The sequence below is a fragment of the Amblyomma maculatum genome, chromosome 3 (genome assembly GCF_055883805.1).
Source record: "Amblyomma maculatum isolate TAMU_Amacu chromosome 3, ASM5588380v1, whole genome shotgun sequence".
Taxonomy (NCBI): Eukaryota; Metazoa; Arthropoda; class Arachnida; order Ixodida; family Ixodidae; genus Amblyomma; species Amblyomma maculatum.
The window spans coordinates 111726287-111752804 of NC_139346.1; the positions used below are offsets into that span (position 1 = coordinate 111726287).

General features: G+C 46.0%; 1 protein-coding gene across 1 annotated transcript in view; it reads left to right on the forward strand.

Moving 5' to 3' along the window:
• Positions 1 to 19530, forward strand: part of LOC146195699 (cytochrome P450 3A13-like) — a 71738-nt gene extending 52208 nt beyond the window's left edge. Inside the window, exons 13-14 of the mRNA XM_084596836.1 lie at positions 16193 to 16358; positions 19263 to 19530. Coding sequence (XP_084452962.1) covers positions 16193 to 16358; positions 19263 to 19346 — 250 coding nt within the window. The 3' untranslated portion in view covers positions 19347 to 19530. The remainder of the gene's footprint in view (positions 1 to 16192; positions 16359 to 19262) is intronic.
• Positions 19531 to 26518: the final 6988 nt, after the last annotated feature.

Here is a 26518-nt window from a genome sequence, read left to right on the forward strand (position 1 = left end):
GAATCGAGTAATCGTACAAAAATGCAATCAATGCATGATACACTTCTAGTGGCTTTGCGCTGTAAGTGCTCTTCTGTGGTCACTGTGCCAGCTTGTCGCTTCCGAAGGAGATTGCATTCTCGGCGCCAACGTTCTTGGCAATCAGCAGCAGTACTCCTGGAAGGTAGCACCTATGAAGACGCCATTATGTCAGTTCAGGCATCTTATCAACATAATTGGAAAGTAATGAATGAAATATTCAAAGCGAAAATGATCGCTCAGGCATGAGCACCAAATTAGCCTAGTATTCGGGCACCTTTCCGACAAGTGGCGCCATACGATGCTACTGTCGCTTGGCGGCAGCAATCCTTGGCGCCGGGTCACACGCACCACAAACTCTGCAAGTCTAGCCATCTTGTACCTTCGCAATTTTTTGCGCCTTCGCAAGGTACTAAATAAAAACGACCGTTTGCAGTTGGTACTGCTTAGCTGGACGATATTCTGAAGTATTGCTTATTACAACAGCAAGCGAGTATTTTAAAAATCCCCGGAGAGTCTGTGGATAATATATTCAGGACCTATAGGCCTGATGGACGAAACAGTTATGAGCAATGGGAGTTGAAAATGTAGCCGATAAAAGCATTTCTTCATTGATAAACATATGATTTATTGTTCAACCGGCCCCAAGTATGAGTCGTTCCAGTAATGTATGAACTGCGTTTTCCTGAATGAACATAAGACATAGGATGTTATCGAAAGACGCTAGCTTCATTAAAGTCTCGAGCACATTCATCCCCACAAAATAATCATGGAAGCTTTTATGATAATCTGAACTATACATTGAATAACGCAGTGTCCTTTTCACAGCTGACCATAATATGGATGTGCAAGTTATTCAAAGTACCGTTCCATAGTATGAGTGTTGCCATGATCGATTATATAGGTTTGTCGGTTACCAACCGTGGTTGGTCTTTTCGATGTGAGTCTGAAAATGCCGATATATGTCGCTTCAATGCAGTTTTCGAAATTATCAAGGAAATACAGCGCTTTGAAGACAAGGACAAAACGAATGGACAGCACGTACGCTAGTCCATGTGCTGTCCATTCTAGTTTTGTCCTTGTCTTCAAATCGCTTTATTTCCATGATGATGAACCAACTGGCCCGAACAACTACCCTGATTCTGAAATTAGCTTTTAGTGAGAAAATGCCGCATTTGTCGCATGCATGTCGCCACGAAAATTACTCAAGGCCAGTGAGAGCACAGCACAAGAGGAAATTAAAGCTCTGCTGAACCAAGGAACACGGTGAAACGACGATGTCTTAGGAACTTTGACAACGCAGTTTAGCAGCTTGAGAAATCCGAATATGAAAAAAGCAGTAAAAGCGAGAGTACAGACAGAATGAGATCAAAGGCGAGAGAATGGATAGGGACAAAAAGTAACTTCACAGAATAGCAGAAAAAAAAAGGAAATGGTAGAGGAAGAGCAGAGCGAGACGGAAGGGAGAGTAATACGAGTGTTGGAGCCAAGCTTACTTGGGAAGGGATAAACGGATATGTGAATCTGAAAGAAAAACTAGACTACTGTACAAACACGACTGGACCAAATTGTCTTCAGACAATACTTGTATTATGTCCAATGATGCTTTTTTCTCTTCCTTATTTTAACCATTTAAGTGTTGTGATGCTGTGAAATTTCTGTCTGTTTTGATTTCTCATCGCTTTGATGTATTTGACTTGTTTCTGTGGCTTATGGTATGTTTGTTTTGTATGTATACGCTCCCCCAATGCAACGCTGCTTGGTGCTGTGGGTAAATAAATAAATAAAAGGCGAGCGGGCAGTGTGAAAGAAGTAAGGCATAAAAAAGGTTACTTGAAATAGCGACAAGGCTGCTGTACAGGATGCAGAGCCCTCAACTAGACCTAACTGGTTGTTAAATCAGTCTCAAAAGAAGGGTACATAAAATTAAGCAAGCTTCAAGACGAAGAAATGCTCCTACGACCGAGCACACTGCTCTAAACTAGTTAACTTCTTGAACTGTCAGAATCAAGGCAATACATTACTCATCCTGCCGGCATAAAAATAGAAACTGCTGCCCAGGTGTCCACAAACAGCCCTTTTCATCGTAATAAATCAGTTTTAAATTTCCTCCTTCAGTTCAGCTAAGGCAGCTTGAGCAAACAAACAGGCCTCCTGTGCAGGAAAGTAATCCTTCATGCAGACTGACCCAACTACTAACGTCCGTGAAACAAGCGGGGAAGATTTTACCTGTCTCTTAAATTCATTAGTTTTCCGGCAAAAATTTCTCTACTGCTGTCAACAAGGAAGCCACATTGTTTACAATAAAACGCGCCTCCAGAAAAGTCAATGTCACTGAATCGTTGCGTTGCAGACTGTTCCCCTCTACTCTTTTCCACTATGCAGGACACACCACACTACCTTTCAAGTACGGAATTATTTAATGAAGTGGGATGGACAGTTGGGCGAGTTGGTACAATTGCATAGTGGGTGGAACAGCGCGAAAAGACGAAACACAAGAAATGACACTCCAATTATTCACGCTGATAGCATCTATATATTACACTTGATGTCGCTAGACTGCACAAAACTGTTCCCATAAGTATTTCCCTCTAACGCCCTGAATATTTCGCAGGAGATACCTTTGTCAAAAGAATTATAGTGCTAAAGTACGGGCGTTCAGAGCATCACTTGTTTTAGCTCGTGTAATTGCTGTTTTTACACTGTGAGAACCTTATGCAAGCTTTGTTACTATGGGCCTGGTGGGCTGGAGATTCGGCTCTACTTATGGTGCCATTTGGGAGCCGTAGCATCAAACAGTGTAGTTTATCTGCAGCCTTCGCAGTCAGCTGCGGTGCAGCGGTGCGCTTGATCTCAGAGACCACGGGTTTCACCCTTCTTTTGGCGCCTACTGGAAGTCGCTCCATCAGGTGGTGGAAGTTACTCGTTTTTAACCTGGCCATACCAGCTGAGAGCACCGCAGCGATGCCGCAGTGGTTTAACCTCTCGGATACACAGACACGAGTACTCGGCATCGAATCCGGTCGATTGCAATGCGCACCTATGGTTTTTGTTTAAAGAACTACAAGAGGGCTGTGGTCAGTCATAGGTCCCCTCACTCCATCTGCTGATCAATAAACTTGAAGTACACGTCGACGAGACTCACGTGTTGTAGTCGCCAAGGTAGACATAGTGTGAATTGCCCGCGCGAGCTCACGTGGCTATCAGCTCATGAAAAAGCTTAACCAATCAAAGCGAAGGTAAAAATAAGATCGGTCAAGGTTTTTTTGGTCGTTGGTGTATAGCGTTTGAGTGCCTTCGCGCTGCGATCCACATCGCATGATGATATTCCACTCGTTTTGCCTCAAAGTTGCGTCCGCGCTTAACTGTTTTGAGTTTGGTAGTCGTCTTCCCTTCAATACATATAAGTAGCACTTACGCGCTGCGAGACTCTATCATCGACTTAGGCATTGTTTGGAGTTTTTGGAGTCTAAACATGCAAATGATTTTTATTAGGAAAACAGCACACATGCTTGAATTGCATGGACAGAATGTTTGGGATTTCAAAGTAGGATATTCAACCCTACTCGCGCTCGCATAGCAGATTAATTCGTTTCAGTCGTGAATTAAATTTAGGATGTATCGATATTAATGCCACCACTGTTCGTTTTGAAAATCGTTGGGAGGAAACCATTCTCATCAGGAAGTTTAGAGACCGACAACAATACTTAGAATCCATAATCCATAGCCATAATACGGTTCCCTGCAAACAAGTCATATTTGTTAAATAGGATACGCGCCTTAAAAGCATATCGTGATGGCAGCAACTCTTAAACATGCCAATTCAGAGACACCATCCACATAACTTCCTCAATAAAGTTTTGAAACGAGACGACCTACACAAAAGAGCCGAAAAGCTAACACTGAACACGCGTTCCACCGCAAACAGGTTGCGGAAAAGCAACCTTATTAGAACTATAGTACCTTAAGAAAATATTCGCCGATAATCCGAAGGCGATATGCATGTAGTATACAAACCGAAACGATATTCTGGTATATGCAAGCCAGAAAAGAAATCTTCGCCAACAACAAGTTTGTGCTCTTGTTCAAGATGAGAGACCTGCTCTGTAATAAAGTTTATTTTTGAAAAGGTACGAGGCACGGCTGTTACCACTATACAGATAACGTTTTAATCCCTTTTCTATTAAAAAAAAAGAAGAAGAAGAGAAAGCAGGGCTAAGGTAACGAGCAAGCAGACATCGTCACAAAATTATCCGATAGACACAACTAGACTTAGCTACCTCACACGAAATTGTTGGTACAAAGGTAAAGTATTGAAGCCATCACGAGGGCATGGGGTTCACTTTTTCGCTAATTTATACGCCATTTTAGCGATCCCACACCTGCAGCAAGGAGAGCTTAGCATCTGAGTGGAAATCATTGAATTCTTCTTCAAATGTTGTGCTGAAAACTCTGATCGAGCTGCAGGTATGGTGCCTATAGTAATGTTTAATTGCAAAACTGTAACATCTTCCATCACATTAAAAGCACGCTTGATCAACAGCTAAAATTTTATTCAAAGGTTCACATGGTGGCGCGTAAGCCCTCACGCACCATTACACCATATGAAGGTGGTACATACTTGCGTCGGTGCTTCTATAAAGGGTACATAGATAGAATAAATGTTTTCGTTTGCTTTGCACTTCCTGTTCTAAAACAAAGCAAGAAAAATTATTTGTGTGGATAGGGTGTTCATGTTAATATCACGTCCTTGTGGTGCAATTCATTTTTACAGCGTAGACACAATAACGAACAGACGCCCTTGTTAGAAACATGGCTCGAGGCCATGTGTCACCCAATGACTTCTTGTCGTTGCTCACTATCTGACGTGATGTGCGTGATTCAATGATCCATCTGTAAGGAATAATGCAGGTTGTTTACGATTAAACTTTACGGCTTCAAAAAAAGACGTTAGGCACAGAAAGATTTCAGTAAAACGGTAATACCTCGAAACAAGCAAATCTGCCGAGGCAAGAACAAAAAATATGCAAGACACAAAAACGCAGACTAACAATTTTTATCATAACTGAAACGCCCATACAATGTTAACTATGAGCAAATTTGTTACTCTACGTCCAGCACGAACTGACTTTAAGGTAAGAGCGGCTGCGATATATAAAGGAGGGGTTTAAAGTTGAGTGCCGAGGTATTTTTTGCGCGGTTAGAGGATTGAAGCTGAAATTTCACAAGTAAATATTTATTTCATAACATATTTTCATTACTACACTTGTTCAAGGCAGAAAAGTCTTCAAATACCCAAAAACTCTTGCTCTCTTAATGTGAACGTGAACGCTAACTGCAGGGAATAAAATTCAATGACTAATTTTCGGTAAATATATAGTTAGAGATGATAAATTCTTCTTGCTGTTTGTATGTTCCTGATTGCATGTCAGATCTACATAAACGCCTTTTGCGCACTTACCTTTGGACTAAAATGAAAGATTGGTGAATGTTGATCTTTAGCACACTGTATACGAAACAAGACAATAAACATCGCAACACAGATTGGTTACCGTGCCGAAATAGCGGAAATATGCCCCAGAGGCAATTCATGGTCATAATATTAAGGCGTAAGCATTGTATGGCTATGTAGGCGGGTTAAGCGTGTGCATGACTTCGTCGCAGCTGTAAAAGAGAATCTAGTCGGCATATCGGAAAATGAATGGCACCATCGGTTTGAGCGTCAAGTAACGGTGTGGAAGTGACGAAATTGTTGATGTGGGTTTTCTTAGTTAAATAATTAGTGCCAATTAAGTCAATCAGACGTCAAGATAGCCGGAAGGGGTAAAGTAGACGTCCAAAGGGGGTCACGTTATACTCGGCTTCCGGTGACTACGGCCTATCTTCTGGCGACGGGAAATTTAAAATATTTGAAAGCTAGCGAGCGGGAAATTGCGTGATTTGAGTGCGCAAAAAGGTGGGAATGATTAGAAAGTGTGTATAGTGATCTTGTCAACTGCAAGCCGAAAAATTCTGAGAGCACTGTGGAATCTCCAGTGCAAAAATGCGAAAGCCTGAGCGCTGCTGTTTTCGGTATATTGCGCTGCCATTATCGAACACAACCAGCGTTCTGTTTAACGCATCACCGGCGTTCTATGATTGGTTTAGAAGAGAGGAAAAGCGCGGTATCTATCACTCACGGAATCCTGCTGACAAATATCGCAGACAATACAGCAACGCTCCAGCTTAGGCATTTCTCCAGTGCAGATTTTAACGTGATATCAAAAACATTTTCAACATTGTAATAGCAGTGATGGTGTGAAATGTTTATTCGGTAATCTGCCTATAAATGTGCAAGATATAAAAAATGCAGGAAGGTGTGCCTTATCCACAAGTTAAAACTTTGCAATCAGCAGAGGTAAACATCTACTGAAGAACCTCGGAATCTTTTAGGTATATTCTGTCTTCAAAATAGTTAACAAAGTATGGCAGTTAGAGGGCAAACAACACGAAAAGAAAAAAAAACTGGCTGGATCCGGAAGAGTGTATAACGCGTAAATGTTGGGGGTTTCGTCTGTGGTTCCCATAACGTATCGTTCTTCGTATACCTGCCGTTCAATGACACTTAATTGTGCCGCGCTTCTACGCATACCTGTTATCATTTAAGTTGCTCAGTCGGATCTCTCACAATTTATGGATTTCGTGAGTGGTTGCAAGATACGCTTACTCTTTCAATTCGTGTCCCTGCAAAGTCACACATGCTCAATACCTTTCAGTCGTAGCTAGGCCGTCAGATTACATTGACCACCAGACGCCATCGGTATGAAGTCGCACTTTATCCGTACCGTACGAAATCATTTACATAGTGTTCTCACGTACAGCCGTGAGAAAAAGTGGTATACAACACTTTGGGCAGGTGGGCAGCTTGAGAAAATTGTATCTAAACGCAATATGGTTTGGTTTGATTTTTGTAGTTTAAAGTCCCAAAGCAACTCAGGCTATGAGAGATGCCGTAGTGGAGGACTCCGGACATTTCGACCATCTGGGGTTCTTTAGCGTGCACTGACATCGCACAGCACACGAGCGCCTTGCTAAACGCAATATAGCGACAGCGACACGGACAACGACAGCGACAAATTGATGTCGATAAAATTGGGCACCGCCACGATTGCCTCGATTCTATGTAGCTGATTCTAGACGGCGTTGCAATAGAGATGTTCTTAGCTCCGACATCGGCTAAGTGTTGTATACTACTTTTGTTCACGACTGTACGTGGTGGTCTCACGTAACGATCTCGGGTTCGTTTCATATAACCCTCTATAAAAGGTTTCCAGCTCGTCGCACGTAAATATCAACTGCGCCTGCACTCCTGCGAAGTGCAAACCTTGCAGGCTCCTCTCGATTTCCTCTGCCCGCTGGCGTCACCTGGTTGTTCGCTAAAGAGCAGCCCCAACAATGTTAAATTAAAGCAGGATACACCTGCCTTAGAAATACTTCATATCGCCTTTTATTGTTCCTTCTGCAACTTACATCATCGTTTTTTTTTCACTGTAAGATGGGGGGTTTATTTCTAGAAGAACTGAACTGAACTGAAGAACTGAAGCAGGCGTAGCAGCAGTCACCGATCAGCAAGACTAGCCAGGTGCGCGAACAGGCGAAGACCATGCGGCCTGAGCACAAGCTCGTCTTCTTCTTTACATTGGCCCCCGGCCACAATATTGAGCCAACCAGGTGATTTACGGGGCTGGGGAGCCCACGGGGTTATAGTAAGGCTTGAGGCGTTGGACGTGCACTTTCTCTCGGGCGCGGCGACGAAGATAAGGAGATGGAGTGAGGGGCTCAATAATATAATTCACAGCTGCTGTTCACTACAAGACACGATAGGGATCGTGATATTTTGCGAGAAATTTCCTTGACAGGCTCGGTTTACTGGGAGGTATCCAAATCCAGAAAAGGGCACAAGCGTTAAAGTGGGGCTGGTGGATCGTCTGTATTGCGAGCTTATTGCGAGCTCGTGATGGACCGTGCAATCTGGCGTTAATCGTCGGCGTACATGGCAGCCTGTGAAATGGTGCATTCAAATGTGTCAGGGAGGTAGTGTTATCAGTATCGATGGAAATGGAGGGATGGCGACCATAAAGAAGGAATGAAGGAGAAAACTCTGTAGTAGATAGTGTGGAAGCATTGTACGCAAATGTAATACAGGCAAGTACCGGGTCCTTGTTCGTGTGGTTCGAGCCCACCTATACAGCCAACAGATCATTCAAATTGCGTTTACAACACTCAGTGAGGCCGTGTGTTTGAGGGTGGCACGCAGTGCAAGTCCGACTAGCTACTTCGCATTCTCAGAGCAGAGCTTGAATCACGTCAGACAAGAAGACGCGGCCTCAGTCGCTGAGCAGCTCACGAGGGACGTCGTGGTTAATGCTGAATCGCAGGAGAGGATGTCACATCCTGGGCTGCCGCCGCAGGGAAAGCGGCGGCTTTAGTATGCGCATCAAGTCATCTATGGCAGCAATAACCCATCTGTAAAGGCTCAACTCCATGAGCCCTCGAAGCGCGCGTCCTGCGCGCTTGGCTGCGCGCGCGCCGGCCAGAGGAAGTCTGCGCATGCTCGACGCGCCGTCGATCCGACAGTGCCAGATATTCGGCGCGCGCGCTGCTCGCGGCAGCGCGCCTCCGAATTCCGGCGTGCAAGCATTGACCAATCAGCGGGCGCTCTGCGTCTCTTTCTTCCGGGGCGGGTCTGGCGGGCCTTGCAAGCACGGAGGAAGGAAAGAACTTAGGAGAGGCCCTGACGTCATTTTTTTGAAGCCGTCGCGCCCGCGCCGCGAGCGGACGCTGCAACGTCTCTCCTCCTCCTTTACCCTCCACATTTTTTTTCTCCGCGACGCTCACGTACCTAGGGCCCTTAGGAACGCTGTTGCTAGTGGCCCGAGTTTTCATAGCAACAGCGTCGCCGTTGCTAATGGCCCGACTTGGCTAACCCTAAATTTTGACGTCACTTCCGCCACACGTTCTCCAATGCATTGGGAGTGGAAAGGGCCTCTCCCTTGTTGTTTCCTTCCTCCATGCTTCCAAGCATGTTTTGAGCAGAATGGCGGATCTTCACCTCTGTGGAAGCGCGTAGTCCCGCATTGGCAGCCAAATAAATGAAGTCAACAACGAGCTGCTCATCGCCGCCATCGAACGATGGCAGCTGCTATATGGCTTGCGAGCCACGCGCTTCATTCGAAAGAGTTGATGATGGATAACAGTGGCCGCGGTACTTGTGCTGGGGTTCACGCGCGAAGGTGAGATGCTGAACCTGTCGTTCGTTATTCATAGCATGTATATTCGTTATTAATGTCGTATATATCAAACATTTCATGTGTATGTTCTTGAGTTTTCATCACAGAGGCTCTAAAAATGCTTCAGAAGCGGTGGAAAAGCCTCCGCGACAAGTTGCGCCGATTATGCAGCGCGTGACCAGGAGTCTACCGCGCCATGCGCTTGGAGTTGTTAACCGCCTTTTTTACGCGCCGGGGCGCGGTGCTCACCGCGCAGGCGCGCACAACACCCGGCGCGTAGGACGCAGAGGTGTCTATGGAGTCAAGGCCGCGGTGGCCCTTTCTTTTGTGTTTCGGCGCGTGAGCCGCAGAAAACGGCGATTGAAACTTCTACAACCTTCGTGAACGCGACGCGAACGATTACGTGATCTCGGCCACCACGCTGCGCCTCCTCGCCCTCGTTGTCATGGGCGGGGTCACGCGTGCACTCCCGCACGGTCCCGGCCCTCTTCCTCGCTTAGTGTGAGAAGGCCGCGTGTGCTGACCATGTTCGAGACCTCTTCAGAGGCCCGATGGGGGGGGGGGGGGGAGGCATAGCTTTGGCAGCGCTAAGCTGTTTTCCGTTCCTGCTCCCCGCCTAGAAGCTTCTGCGCTGGCTATTTAAGAGCGCTCCGCGCAGCCATCGACGGTTCTGGTCTGATTTTGGGTTGATTCTTGCTCGGAGAAGACAGCGGTACAGGCAGGCCCCGATTGAGAAGTCGTAAAAAGAGCGATGCGCTCAGTTTGAAGTTAAGTCTTTCGCCCAGTCTCGTTTGTAAAGTATGATGTCTCCTTGCCTCGTGTGAATAGGTTTTCTGTACCCTGTGCTTCGAGTTCTTGTTATATAAAGTTAATTTTCGTTTTGTTACTGCTAGTTCGTCGTCCTACGTCTCAGTGCGTGTTTTTGTGTAAACAGCACGTCGCCTGCCGAATCGAGGAGCACCTTGGAGAGGTGCCGAAGATTTCAAGAACAAGAAGAACCTGATGTTTATTTCATCGTTTGTCAGATACAGTGTATGGAAGGGGCCCGTGTAAAGCAATTCACATGGTCGAAAGGGCAACGTGGACTAGGGAGCGGCTGCAAATCTCCAAAAGTATGGTGAGGGGACGTCTTGCGGCGTTGGCAGCCGAGTCGCGAGCGCAAATACTTCGAAACAAAGTTTTACGTGCCAAGCCAGTAATATCGGAAGCGCAGATGTAAATGTAGCCTGTAGAAGCAAATGTAGGCCTGTAGGCGTAGTAGAACGACTAGGAGCCATTATCGTCCATCAGAATGATAACTGCAACGTTAGAGCAGGTGGTCACGGATGTCAAAATGGGATGCTTGACGCCGCAGTGCCTGCGATAGTGTAACTGTCGAGGGGTTGGAGAGAACGTCGAGAAGAGTCCTAATCCAAAGATTCTTGCGCTGCTCAGAATTAAGACATATAACTGAGGGCTAGAGACGGTGCAGGAGTGTCGATTTCGCAGAGGCTGGCTATCCCTGCTGGTAGCGGAGAGGACAAGGCATTCACTTCCCGAAGCAGTCGGCTACTCCTAAAATTCTCTGAACCCCTGCTTCGTCTGCTGGCCGCGGCATTTTGCTTAGCGGTGTGATCATTTAAAGTTTAGGTCTTATCAAGTCTTGGCTTATGATGTCACACAAGAAGGCAATTGTCGCGACACGGAATTTACACTTCGCAGGATTAAGCGTTAGGCCGTCTTTGCCGCTTAGCTGGAAGGCCGTGCAGAGTCTTATATCGTCCTCTGCCCTTCTGTTCCCCCATATCAATATATTGTCGACACAGATTGCCACACTTGGCCCTTGATCAAACACTTCATTCATAGTTTTTTGAAAAACATCAGGCACTGATGCTATCCTGAAGGAAAGCGCCAAAATGGCAAGCCGATCATGTTCTCTTGATGTAGCTTCATCTAAACACATTTGATGAAAGTGCGAGTAGGCGTCGAAGCGAGAGAAACAATTCGCTCTGACAAGCACAGCTTGAATATCTTCTATTTTCAGCATTTATTAATGCTCTTGTTTTATGCACTCATTTATGCGCCTGCGAGTAATGCACAAGAGAATTTGTCATCTTTTTCCTTACTGCAACAAATGGACTCGCTCAGTCCGTTGGCTCGCTAACATTGGTCACGATTCCTTCACGTCCTACTCGGTCCAGCGCTTCTCGAAGGAGCTGTAGCAATGCCAGATGTACCTGTCGCAGTAGCCGCATTACCCGTGTTGTACCTTCCCGTAGGACTATGTGGTACTGGTGTGCTGGGCAGGTGATGCCCTGACGCAGCTCGCGAAATTCATTCACCACTCGGCCAGTGCTTTTTGTCCAAAGTACGCGGAACGTGACACCAGTCCTAACTCTTCTCACGGTAAGAGTCCCAGGATGCGCTGATTGCCATTTTAACGAAGAAGTTAAAGGTCCCCAGAAAGGGGTCACAAAGAAGGGTAAACAACGCCATAACACTGATAGTTATTGAACCACCCATCATTCTCCCGCAAAAATTTTCGATCTAGCTTCTGCAACACCAGAGATATCGGCGATTAAAAATGACCCTTCCAATTTTCCCTCTCAACTCGTACGCCGAAGGGAGCCATAAAAAAACAAATACAAGCAAGTTCAAAGCTCCGCCCAGACATACGTCCCTTCGACGAACTTCCGGTTGCCGCGCGCTCGCTCGCTGGCGTACTCCGCCAACCCGTCCTCGCTTGCACACGCCTGAGGAGTTCGCCAGTTCGCGTAGCGACGGTTAGTGTAACCACGAACCCGTGGTTATCCTATGTTACACGGCGGACCAAACCATGGTTGCACCACTAACCGCGGTTACCGCAAACCGAGCTTGACTACCTCGGTTTGCGGCGTTAACAGAGGTTATGACGGCTTCTGTTGACGGAAGCTACTCTTCGGCGCCCGAGTGCGCGAAACGTACGAGCGGGTCTGCTTCACAGTTATGCATTTGCCCACTGTATCACGTTGAAGGATCGATGTATAGATTATGGTGCCGCCCGACTTCTTCGATTACGGCCGACAGCGCAGCGACTGCGTACTGAAGCCTTGTCTTGCCTACAGTATCGTTTGAACGGCTTGCTGAGCAGAACGTCAAAAAATACGCGGCCTTAGCTATGAAAGTACACGAGTTTGCAACGCTTGCAGCACGGGATGCCGCGAGCAGGCTGAGCTACGTTACACAATTACCGCGGGGTGGAACGTGCGAGCGCGGCGAACGCCGGCGCCGTGCGTGACCGTCCCTAGTCGTCGCTAGGCCTACTGTTTCGCTTCGAAGCCGCGGCGGTCGACGCTTTGGAACATGATCAACGCTGTCGTAAATCGTCTACTTATGAATCTGCCTTATAGTCATTCCTATCCTGCCATAGTAAAATAATTATAGGATTAACTCTGCCGACGCATTAATCGCAGATCTAGTACGAGCAGATCGGATCAGCCGAAATGCACCAGCGGCAGCTGGCTTGAGCAAAAACTAGCTTGTATCACGGCTATCGCTCTTACCAGCAATTTGCTGCTGGTCAACGATCATCACGAGGGCTTCATACTTGATATTCGGCTCAGTATTCCAGATGCCAACAAATTTTACCACGCTTTATTTCGGGCATCGGTGCTAACGATCCGCCGTGTCGTTCGCGAACGGTATGCGGGAGGAGGGGCCACAACGGCGGTGTTTACGGCGGTCGAGGAGGTGCTGCCATCGTGCGGTGCTTGACCGTGCTGTTGACGCCTCGTCGGACGACACTCCGATACTCCTGAAACCACGTTATAAAATAAGATATTTGTAAATGCAGCTTCGTTCTGCCGATCCCTGCGTCGCTTCGGTTGTTGCACTTAATGGGCAATGGCCACCTAACCGATAAGGGCGGCGAGCTGTGTAACAGCCCGCACAGAGTTCGAGCAGCGCACGGGCAGACGACTTTAGCAGCTACCGGAAGTGTGTCCGTGACGTCATGGTTTCAGTGACCGCAGCGAATGGCAGCTTCTAGCAAGCCTTGCCAGTCAACCGACCCGTGACGTCACGGGACTAGGAAATAGTTCCATGCGACACCGCCAAGCGACAATCTCTCTGACCGCGAATTTCAAAAAACGCTGTTTTTAAAAATTAATAATAAATCGCTGGCTTTGTCCCAAGGAGTTATACTTTGCGTTAATGCTCAAAAGGATGTGTTCTACACACTGAACACGTTTATCAGTGGTTTCTTGGGGGCCGTTTCCGTGGACCTTTAAAGTAACAACTTCTTAGGTCATTCAGCATCGCTAGTGGCGTAGCGACGCCAACATTCTTGATGACGTAACCGCAGTAAGATCGCAGAACGGACAGGCTTTCCCATAAAACCGACTTGGCATTGACTCTCTGAAAAACTGAGTCACACAACAAATTAGCTTTTGAATTTCCACCATCAGCAGCACGAGTTGGGATGCTACTGTCGTGTTGAGGACCCAGTCTGCTATGATGCCAACAATAACGTCAAAGATTTCAATAGCTTGCTCGTCATGTACTTCGCTTCCTTGATGCCCTTTCTTGCAGTGAGCCAAAACGTGATTAGTGCAGCGGCATATATATATATATATATATATATGAAGGAAAGAAGCCAACAGTCGGCGAGGCCAAAGAAAGCATTGGGGATGGTACTTTAGGTCTTTTTTTTTTTTTTTTTTTTTTTAATGTTTACTTGGATAATCACAGAAATTAGTAGTGTAATCTGTTTAGGGTAAAGATATTTAAACACAAAGTAGAAGAAAAAACAACGTGCCGATGGTGGGAGCCGAACCCACGACCTCCTTCATGTATTATAACGAGCACCCTCATTTCCCCTTAATTGATCTGTATATATATATATATATATATATATATATATATATATATATATATATATATATATGCCGAAACATTTTTTGCCGAATGGGCCATTGTCATCGTTCGTGAAAGCGGTTGCACCTAGATTATTTGAACCGCCAGTCTGTTTTTATCTGCGCCACTTCCTTCTCTTGTCAGGCCTCGTTCTGCATCGAACAATCTGCACATTGTTTGCAATCTGAACATTTGATTTGCCCCGCGTAATTTGGCGCAACTTGCTTCTTCGCTTGAATCCATGCATTGTGAATTCTCTGTGACACCTCTTCTGTTTGGCAGAATTCTTCCGCTTTGAGCAGAAAGAGCTTCTTAACTCTCACCATCTTTTCCCGCAATTCCGGAATAATTGTTTCAAATTAAAAATTTCAAATTTGTAAAAATGTTGGTGTGGTCTAGTCGGTGGTTCATCATAAGTAGACGTAGAAGCAGCACAGTAACCAGCGACATAAGAGCAAGAAACAAACGACGGGACTGTCATTCGTGACTTCCTTTTCTGTCTCTGTTTTGTGTGTTGCTTCTACTATTACCACTTGGTCGCTGATCAAGGATTCGCTTAAAGTTCCAAAATTTCAGCTTCGTGCTAGCCTCCTCAAGTCCTAGGCGAAATGCTCGGAGGGTCCCTTTTTGCCTGCGTTCTCCAGTGGAAAACGTGCGTTCGCTCACTTCGTTCTTCAGCTGTCGGCAGTATTCATAAACTTCTTCGTAATTGTTTCTCTATCTTTGGTTTCGTTCTCCAAAAAGAAAAACTTGTTCAATATCTGTAGGGCGTTAGGCCGGTAACGGTGAGCAGGAGTGCTGTCTTAGCAGCCTCCGACCTCGTTTTTTTGTAGACTCCGTTGTCTGCAGGAACCACTCGAACCGCTGCTTGAACAGGTTCCAAGTCGTCTCAGTTCGTCCACATAGCACCAGTGGATGCGGTGAAATCCCAAAATCTGACATGAGACACCCTTTCTGTCTGCGTGCTGCTGCTTACCCGATCCCACTTTTGGCGCCATGTTCCGGCGTCCAGCAGTGAACACGCAGAACGGTAGCAACACGAAGAAGAACATTTATTCCTGATCGCCGGGTGATATATATATTGCCTTGGTGACTGCATGAAAACAGCCACGTGATGCAGAGATCATGTCATACAAGTGGCCCATACAGAGAGCGCATATGCGGCTATACGATACATGCCTGACCTGTCGCCGCTTACCTGCAATATTTTTCTAGATTTCAAGGTGATGCCTTTCCAATTATGCTTCTTTAGCCTGGCAACATTCTGCCTTGTCGTATTGAAGGCCTTATTAAAACTCCTTCCATTGATGAACATCTTGCCCAGAGGACGTCCGGTCTTCTTGAACGTTATCCAGAACAGAAATAATTCCTTCCAATATTTGTCTCTCAATGACTTGTGCCCTTCAAGAATGAAAACTTACCGTCCACTATCTACCTTCCTCCATTCTGGCCGCTAGGCAATCTACGCCTAGAAGAAGACATGCAGAAGCCCTTTTTGGATAAACTTGTAGTTACAAAAACTGCTGCGCGAGTCACAGTTGAGCAAAATGTTGATTATTAATAAATAGAAAGCAAGGTTCTTCACTCTATTTAGGACATAGTTGATTTAGACAGAGTGACTAAAATCCCGTTACAAAGGGTTGTCTTGACAGAATTACTCCTTCAGCGCACAGTAAGGGGGCATTTACTTTCTACAGCACTGGCTCTTGCATTGTTTTTGGGTGCCATAACAATGCAAACGTGAACTCTGATGCACTCGTTCTCAAATGAGGATGGACTGTCTGCAGTAAAGCTGTATAAGTTGCAAAATACGAGTTAAAGGAAGTGGGGCGGGCAGCAACCTTACAAAGTGTTTGTTTTACCAGATTGCTTTCTAGGGTCATTCTGCAGTAATATGCCCCTGTTTTCGTGCCGCCCTCTCGCTAAGCCAATCGACTCAAGTTACGTATTGTCCTCTTATCTAGCCTGCATCGGTCGATGATTACGCCTCACCCATGTGCTAAGCGCGTCTCTGCGATATGCGTCACGTGCAGGTTCAGCCCGGAAAACAAATACCTCATTCACCCAGCCAGCTTCCAGCCGTTCGGCAGAGGACCACGAGAGTGCCTTGGAAAAAATTTCGCTCTTCTTGAAATGAAGCTCATCATGGCAAAGCTGCTGGCCAATTTTCGATTCCATGTGGACGATGCACACCACAAGGTAAGGAGCATTCCGACGGAATCTTCGCTCGCCATTTCCTTTGTTGCAGCCCCACTCCTCGTGAGATCATCACTCACAGGAACGTCATCATCATCGTCATCAACCTGACTCTACCCACTGCAGGGCGAAGGCCTCTCCCATTTTTCTCCACCTAACCTGGTTCTGTGCTAGCTGCATCCATTTGACCCCTGCGAACTTCCTAACCTCATCCGCCCATCTAACTTTCTGCCGCCCCCTGCTACGCTTTCCTTCCATTAGAATCCAGTTTGTTACTCTAAGCGACCATCGGTTATCCTCTCTTCGCACTACATGTCCTGCCCATGCCCATTTCTTCTTCTTAATTTCCACTAGAATGTCGGTAACTTGAGTTATTTCTCTGACCCACTCTGCACGCTTCCTATCTCCTAATGTTACCCCTACCATTTTTCGTTCCATAGCCCTCTGGGTTCTCCTCAACTTAAGTAGAACTCTCTTGGTAAGTCTCCACGTTTCAGCCCCATAGGTGAGTGCAGGCAATATGCAACTGTTGTATACTTTCCTCTTGAGCGATACCGGTAAGCTGCTAGACATAATCGGTGAGTGCTTGCCAAATGCGCTCCATCCCAATCTTATTCCTCTTGTTATTTCCTTTTCATGGTCCGGATCTGCAGTTTCTACCTGTCCTAAGTAGACATATTCGCCTACTACATCCAGTACTTCGCTACCTAATGTAAACTGCTGTTCCTTCCCGAGGCTGTTGAACATTACCTTAGTCTTCTGCATATTTATTTTCAAGCCTACCTTTCTACTTTTCCTGTCGAGGTCACCAATCATTATTTGTAGTTCATCTCCCGAGTTGCTTAGCAAGGCAATGTCATCAGCAAATCGCAGATTACTGAGGTATTCTCCTTCTACCCTTATCCCTAACTGCTCCCATTCCAAGTCTCTGAATACTTCTTCTAAGCAAGGTGTGAATAGTCTGGGGAGATTGTGTCGCCTTGCCTAACACCGTTATTTTTGGGAATTTTGTTACTTTCTTTATGCAGAACTATGGTTGCTGTGAAGCCACTATATATATATATATATATATATATATATATATATATATATATCTTACAAAAAATCTTCGAAATAGCTGCGCCGATGTGGCAGTGATCCGTTCCGCCATCGGACAACAATAAGTCCACCTCGCGCGGCAAAAGCCCTAATGTGGCCCTTTGTTTTTTTTTTACTGCCACATCGGCGCAACTATTTGGGCCGTGACCCCCTTTCCCAAACATTTCACCCCAGAAGAGCCGAGCACCAGGCCGGGGGAAGCTTGTACCCATTGAAAAACCGATGGGTAACCGGCGGCACCAGGGATCGAACCCGGTACCTCCCGAATGCGAGGCGGATGCTCTATAAATAGTTCCTAAATAGTTGCGCCGATGTGGCAGTGATCCGTTCCGCCATCGGACAACAATAAGTCCGCCTCGCGCAGCAAAAAGCCCATTATGTGGCCTTTTGCCATAAACATTTTTGGTTCACGGCCCTTTTCCCAAGCATTTCACCCCAGAAGAGCCGAGCACCAGGCCGAGGGAAATCTTGTACCCATTGGAAACCGGTAGGTACCCGGCGGCACTGGGGATCGAACCCCGTACCTCCAGAATGCGAGGCGGATGCTCTACAGGAACTTACTGTAACGAATCAACGCTCCATAAGGTTGGTGTGGAGATTACCAAGCGCTCTGAAGCATTGACTTGATCTTGCAAGGGCGTAAAAGTCAATCTTTGGGAAAGCTTTTATTAAGACATTTTGGCATCGTGATCGTAAAAGCTTTTTCTTAACCATGTGCTCCAGCTTTGCCGATATGGCTATGCACTTTTGTCTTCGGTAAAAGTCCGTTCTATTTTAGATAAAAATCGGGTGTCATATGTGTTTATTATTAGAAAGCTGTCATTCATCCCACCTAGTTTCCAGGATGAGATACCGAGGCCCTCTTTTTTTTCGAGCATTTGGCGATAATTATTTAATTTTATTTGTTTTGAATAGACTGCTAGCCTCTTTCGAGGCTGTTGCATGATTGGGGTACATCATGATAGTTAATTTGAAACACAGCACGAGTTATATAACCACTAAAGAATAACGTCGAAATTGAGTAGTGATCATGTGCGGTGATGTCAAAGTATATAGTGCAATATGCAATGCAACATGGGTACAGGTGAAGTACTATTTCTTAACAAGTAGTTCTCAAAATGCTAGATTATCATGTTCGAGGAAAAAAAAAAGGAATATGGCAGGTTAGAAAAAAAATTTCAAGAGATTCAAAGCCAACAACATCCTCAGGTAACTTGTTCCATACCCTAATTGCTTGCGGAAAAAATGAATAATGAAAAATGTCTGTATAAAATTTACGCTCCACTAAATGCTGTGAATGTTTAGTTCTTGTATTTGTTTTAGATGAAAGGACTAGTTAAACTCGGAATCTACTTTTAAAGCACCATTTATTAGAAAGAAGAAGAACTTAAGGATTGAGTTTCGGGCGCGGTTACTAATAGTGGCAGGGCTCGCGCGGTTGAAAAGTACAGTTGAGGAGTCGTTACGTCAATATTTGTCGAAAATGAACCTGACTGCTTTCCGCTGCGCAGTCTCTAATTTCTTTTGTAATAATGACCCTATACCATGTGCTCGTGTAGTTACTCTAGAGGAACCTCGTTTTGGACTAGTGGTGCATGGATTTTACTTAATTACGAGTTCAGCGCATAAAAAAGACAGCCACACGAAGAAAAGACAGCGGAAAGATCGCACTTTCTGTCCTCTTCATTCTCCTCCTGTGACTGTGCATAGTGCGTGCACCTTGTTAAGTATAATTCGTAGTTACTCATTTGCTGATTAGGGACGTTCTGCCTACAAATGTCGAAAGTGGTCTTGTTTTCTTAATTTCAGGACGCGATCGAGCTGCCATCGGCATTCATCGCCAGCTATGTTCCAAGTGGCATTTGGATGAAGCTGCAGAAAATATCCGCATGAGCCGAATGCTGACGTCATCATGCATATGAAACCAGTCACAATCTACGTTCCACAATCTCCATATCGTGCGACAATCTCCTCATTGAAATAGGCTTCCCAAGAGCATTGGTCAACGTGAAGATTGTTCCAAGTCTCATTTGTTTTTGTCATAAAGTCTGCCGTATATACATATCATCCTATTGAGTTCATTTCTTTGGCCGATATTGCGCTTATGGGATGGTGTATCATTTCCATTAACACTGCTTTGACTTTCTGCACCGCGGCTGTTGGAGGCCGTTGTCGTCCAGACAACTTATCGTTGTTGTGTCTTGTGTTGCTTTTGTACCTTCAATAACTATGTTTTACTTTTTTGCTTTTTTTTTCTCAGATACTCATGGAAGTAATGTGTTTCCCTACAATTCTCCTCTTGCAATAACGCCCTTTAGGTGTTACAGGTACTTGTATAAACAAATAAAATATAGAAACGCATTAAGTGCGCACCGTTACTTTAAAACCGCAGATTTTCTTTAAAGCAGTGAGAGATGGAAGACCTTAAAGAAAGTTCCGAAGAGCATCAAAGTTGTCCTAATAGAGGCTGCGCTTCCGCAAAAAAAAAACGACTCAAAACTCTCGAAATATATATTGTTGACAGCTGACCGACCTAAGCCAAAAGCTTTTGCGATTGTTCGTTATTTCGCAGAGGATGCAAAACGATAAAAGCTAACAGCCACACGCTAATCCAGAATGATTATTCTTCACACAGTTCTGCCTTGTCGCTGCATACTTTCGCACCAATTTAGGATGTACCCGAAAATACTTCATATAAATGTGATATACACCCTTAACTACTGTCCGGAAGGTTGTGATACCCCAGTCTATAACAAATACTTCCCTCGCGGATAAGCCCACATCCGCCGTTCAGAAGAACAGAGGCGCGCATTCATGGCCATGATGTGGCATACCTTTCTGCTTGTTCGCGGTCCTGTTCTCCTGCGTCAATTTTTTCAAGTGAGCGCAACTTATGAATACCCCGCATAGGAAGCGCCGCTTTAAGCATGATGAAAGTAGCCCAGACATCATCCTCATCATGTCCAGTTCCTTCACAGCACACTCTGTCATCAATTTTCGCGCAGATAGTCGCTGTATGGGCTGGTTGCGTGGTCACATCTACTTGGTAAACACCAGCGGAGCGGGCTCGGCAAGTTTCGACTGGGCACACATCGCTCAAGGTGCTATTGACGCAGTAGCACAGGGGTAAATTCGCCTTAGTCTGAAACAAGTGCACTCCTCAAACCACCTCTTCGCCCTACACAAACACATCATGAACAAATTCCGGCTTTTTGTGACTGAAAACATAGCAACGAAGCCAACAGCGGTCAATCTTGACAGACTGCTTTCATTTCTCGCTATAGTTTGAAAAATCGCATATTTGATATATTTCAGTCATAAAATTATTGATCGAAATATTTATGTTAAATCTCCAGCCGAAATATAAGTTTATAAAATTAAGGAACAAGTGTGAATACGTCAAGACCACGTGACCATTCTTGCTGCTGTATTCCAGCTCAATTTAGTGCAATGGTAGTTAGGTATAACTGCGGTTAATGCTGCTTAAGTGACGAAGCCAGAAATTCCTAAGAAAGATGTGCATCTTTCCTTGTCATCCAAACAGCGCTATAAGGTTTAGTAGATTCACAGCAATACATCAAGAAAATGGGCTGTGGTTGCGAAAAAAATGTCACTGAAGTTATCTTAATGAAATATACTTCAGCATCTTTAAAAGCGAGCTATTTCAGAAAAACGTTTCCAATTACAAAATTGGGACTAACTTGTCGTTCTGAAACGAATTAACAGCCTCTTCTAATGATTGTTGGCCAGTCTTTGGGGCACTTTAGTTCCTAGCCGCGTAACCTTTACAGAATCTAAGAAGAGCACCAGGTGTGTACAATATTTTTCATGTAGTATGTGAGCAGGTGGGGTGTGAAGGCAAGCTCTAGATTTCAGTGGTGATCCAGACCGTTTACTTTGTGCAATGACATTATATGCAAGAAGCGCCATCCCTTGCAGGTTATTGTACCTGGGTAATGTCACATTACAGCTGTAAGAAACCCTTCAGGTACATTCAAGGTCCACGGAAACGGCCCCCAAGAAACCACTGATAAACGTGTTCAGCGTGTAGAACACATCCTTTTGAGCATTAACGCAAAGTATAACTCCTTAGAACAAAGCCAGCGATTTATTAATAATTTTTAAAAACAGCGTTTTTTGAAATTCGCGGGCAGAGGAAATGTCGCTTGGCGGTGTCGCATGGAACTATTTCGTAAACCCATGACGTCACAGGTCGGTTGACTGGCAAGGCTCTTGATCACATAATCTGGCAATGCCTTGATTCCCCTGGCGCCAAGGAAAACATAAACAGTAGAGAAGCCTGGGAACTGCTACTGCGGAGCGAGTCCCCCGCCAACCAGCAGCAAGCTGTCCGCCTGGCGGCTGAAGCCGCGAAGAAACACTGTCACTTCGCCTGTCTTTAGTCGCGGAGGTCCCGGCCTCCGTCCCATAGGCCTGCGTGCCGGGGGCGGGGAGTAGGGGGCCTCCTACATCGGTGGAAAAATAAAGTTCATAACAACAACAACAACGACTGGCAGGGCTTGCTAGAAGCTGCCATTCGCTGCGGTCACTGCAACCACGACGTCACGAACACACTTCCGGTAGCTGCGAAAGTCGTCTGCTCGTACGCTGCTCGAACTCTGTGCGGGCTGTTACAGCTCGCCGCCCTTATCGGTTAGGTGGCCATTGCCCATTAAGTGCAACAACCGAAGCGACGCAGGGATCGGCAGAACGAAGCTGCATTTACAAATATCTTATTTATATAACGTGGTTTCAGGAGTATCGGAGTGTCGTCCGACGAGGCGTCAACAGCACGGTCAAGCACCGCACGATGGCAGCACCTCCTTGACCGCCGTAAACATCGCCGCTGTGGCCCCTCCTCTCGCATACCGTTCGCGAACCACACGGCGGATCGTTAGCACCGATGTCCGAAATAAAGCGTGCTAAAATTTGTTGGCGAGTGGAATATTGAGCCGAATGTCAAGTATGAAGCCCTCGTGAGGATCGCTGACCAGCAGCAAATTGCTGGTAAGAGCGATAGCCGTGATACAAGCTAGTTTCTGCTCAAGCCAGCTGCCGCTGGTGTATTTCGGCTGATCCGATCTGCTCGTACTAGCTCTGCGATTGATGCGTCGGCAGAGTTAATCCTATAATTATTTTACTATGGCAGGATAGGAATAACTATAAGGCAGTTTCATAAGTAGACGATTTACGACAGCGTTGATCATGTTCCGAAGCGTCGACCGCCGCGGCTTCGAAGCGAAACAATAGGCCTAGCGATGACTAGGGACGGTCACGCACGGCGCCGGCGTTCGCCGCGCTCGCACGTTCCACCCCCGCGGTAATTGCGTAGCGTACCTCAGCCTGCTCGCGGCATCCCGTGCTGCAAGCGTTGCAAACTCGTGTACTTTCATAGCTAAGGCCGTGTATTTTTTGGCGTTCTGCTCAGCAACAAGCCGTTCAAACGATACTGTAGGCACGACAAGGCTTCAGTACGCAGTCGCTGCGCTGTCGGCCGTAATCGAAGACGTCGGGCGGCACCATAATCTACACATCGATATTTAAACGTGATACAGTGGGCAAATGAATAACTTTGTGAAGCAGACCCGCTCGTACGTTTCGCGCACTCGGGCGCCGACGAGTAGCTTCCGTCAACAGACGCCGTCATAACCTCGGTTAACGACGCAAACCGAGGTCGTCAAGCTCGGTTTGCGGAAACCGCGGTTATTCCCTCTTTACACGGGCAGAGTTAACTAGGGTTAGGGTAACTGTGGTTACACGAAAATCACGGGTTCGCGGTTACACTAACCGTCGCTGCGCGAACTGGCGAACTCCTCAGGCGTGTGCAAGCGAGGACGGGTTGGCGGAGTACGCCACGCCAGCGAGCGAGCGCGCGGCAACCGGAAGTTCGTCGAAGTGACGTATGTCTGGGCGGAGCTTCGAACTTGCTTGTATTCTTTGTTTTTTTATGGCTCCCTTCGGTGTACGAGTTGAGAGGGAAAATTGGAAGGGTCATTTTTAATCGCCGATATCTCTGGTGTTGCAGAAGCTAAATCGAAAATTTTTGCGGGAGAATGATGGGTGGTTCAATAACTATCAGTGTTATGGCGTTGTTTACCCTTCTTGGTGACCCCTCTCTGGGGACCTTTCAGTTCAGTTCAGTCGTTCATTCATGTCCGACTCTTCGTGACACTATGGACCATGTCACGGCACGCTTTCCGGTCTCTCACTATCTTCCTAACATCACATAACTTCGTCTGCAGTGCCTCGAGGATGCCATCTAACCATCGCGTTCCCTGCCTACCTTCTTTCCGGCGACCCTCAACCTTTGCCAACATGAAATCTTTCTCCAGCGACTCCTCTCTTCTGATCAGATGACCAAAGTAACTGATTTTTAAGTTAAGAATTTGACCCTCCAATGAGCAGTCAGGTTTTATGGTCGACAATATCGACTGATTTGATCTTCTGGCAGTCCAATGTACTCTCAAGAGTCTTCGCCAGCACCACAATTCAAACGCGTCAATTCTTCGGGGGTCAGCCTTTTTCACAGTCCAACTCTCGCATCAATACATCACAACTGGAAAGACCATAGCACGAGTTATACGGATCTTGGTTGGCAGACTAATGTCTCTGCTCTTTACTAGGTGGTCAAGGCTTACCATTGCTCTCTTTCCCAGAAGCAGGCGCCTCCTAATTTCATGGCTGCAGTCTCCTTCCGAAGTAATCTTGGAGCCCGAGAAGAGAAAACCTGTCACAGCTTCCACTCCTTGTTCATTGATGCTCCAGGACTTGATAGGGCAAGACGCCATGATGATTGTCATTTTAATGTTCAGTTTAAGCCCAAACTTCTCACTCTCTTCTTGTACGCGCATCAGAAGTATCTTGAGTTCCACTTCACTTTCTGCCATTAAAGTGGTATCATCCGCATGTCATAGGTTGTTGCTACGTTTTCCAGCAATCTTCCCTCCAGCTGAAGACTCGTCCAAACCAGCCTTCCTCATGATGCACTCTGCATATAGGGTAAATAGGCAGGGCGACAGTATGCAGCCTTGCCTAACTCCTTTCTCAATCGGAAACCAATCAGTAAGACCATGCCTAGTTCTGACTGTGGCCTCTTGTCATTTATACAGGTTCCTGAGGAGACAGATGAGGTGAATTGGAACTCCCATCTCTTGGAGAGCTTGCCACAATCTGCTGTGATCTACGCAGACAAACGCTTTCGCATAATCAATAAAGCAGAAGTAGATGGGTTTGTGAAACTCTCTTGCTTTTTCCATGATCCAACGAAGGTTGGCAATTTGGTCTCTAGTTCCTCTGCCCTTGCGAAACCCAGCTTGCACGTCCGGAAGCTCCCGATCCACATACTGCTGCAGCCTGCCTTGGAGGATTTTCAACATTACCTTGCTAGCATGCGAAATAAGCGCGATCGTGCGGTAGTTGGAACAATCTTTGGAACTGCCTTTCTTTGCGATGGGGATATAAACTGACCTCCTCCCATCCTGTGGCCACTGCAGGGTTGTCCAAATCTTCTGACATAATGTATGCAGATTGTTAACAGCGCAATGGTTGAGGTTTTGAAGCAACTCAGCTGGAATGCCATCAATTCCGCTAGCTTTGTTCTTAGCAAGGCTGGCTAAGGCCCATTCAACTTCACTCTTGAGGATGCCCGGCTCGAGATCAGTAATCACAACTGTCTTATGTTGGGTTTGCACATTCGGGTCCTTCTTGTACAGTTCTTCTGTGTATTCCTGCCACCTCTTCTTTATCTCTGAGGCTTCAGTGAGGTCCTTGCCTCGTTTGTCCTTTATCACGCCCAGCTTAGCACAGAAGCTTCCTTTGATATCTTTGATTGTCTTATAGAGAGCTCTTGTGTTCCTTAATTGGCTGTTGTCCTCAACTGCTTGGCACTGTATGTTCAGAAAGGCATTCTTATCTCTCCTTGCTATTTTCTCAAAATCCGCATTGAGAACCTTGTATCTTTCTCTTTCCCCCATAACTTTTGCCATCCTTCTTTCCTCAGCTATTTGCCAAGCCTTTTCAGATAACCAGTTTCGTTTCTGTTTTTTTCTTTTGCTTTGGAACTACCTTAGTAGCAATTTCTTGTATTATATCACGAACATCAGTCCACATCTCTTCGGGCTCTCTGTCTTCTAGATCTAATTCTTGAAATCGATTCCTCACTTCCACAGCATATTCTAATGAAATTTGATCCAGATCATACCTGAAAGGCCTTCTAGGTTTCTGTGTTTTCCTCAATCGAAGCTTAATTTTGGCAACAAAAAGCTGATGATCGGTGCCACAATCGGCCCCAGGCCTTGTTCTTACTTCTTGTATAGCGCTTCTCCATCTCTGCCGGCAAAGAATATAATCGATCTGAATCCTGTACACACCGTCCGGTGAAGTCCATGTGTACAGGCGCCTCTTGTGCTTTTTGAAAATGAGTATTCGCTATGGTCAGGTTGTTTTCTTTACAAACCTCTATTAACCTCTGCCCAGCTTCATTTGGCTCGCCAAGACCGAACTTGCCTATAATTCCAGATATTTCCTCACTCCCGACCTTAGCATTCCAGTCTCCTATGAGAAACACGATGTCTGATGATTGGGTGTGGTCTAAAAGGCATTGTAGGCCCGCATAAAATATCTCAACGTCAGCTTCTTCCGCAGTAGTGGTCAGTGCACAGACTTGGATAACTGTTATGTTGAAAGGGTGACCTTGGATCCGAAGTGAAATCATTCGGTCATTTTTGGGGCTGTACCCTAGCACTGCTTTGCCCATAGGGTACATTACATATCTGATATTCTCTCTCACCAGGGTGAAATTTTATTCCATGAGAAAGCAACGCTATATTGTGAGATTTAATTTAAGTTGACAATAAAACGTAGGATTAGAAAATTGCTGAATGCTCGCCGCATAGTGGACCCTCATTAGCTTTATGGCTGACTGGCGGACACTCCCGGAGGCCTAAGCTTTCGTTTTTTCATTGAAACCTGATTACTGGCAAGAATGCCACAGTTGAACATGAAAAGGAAGGACAGAAGCTAGTCGCACAACTCCAGCAAGCTCGCCAAGCTTGTGTATAAGGCTG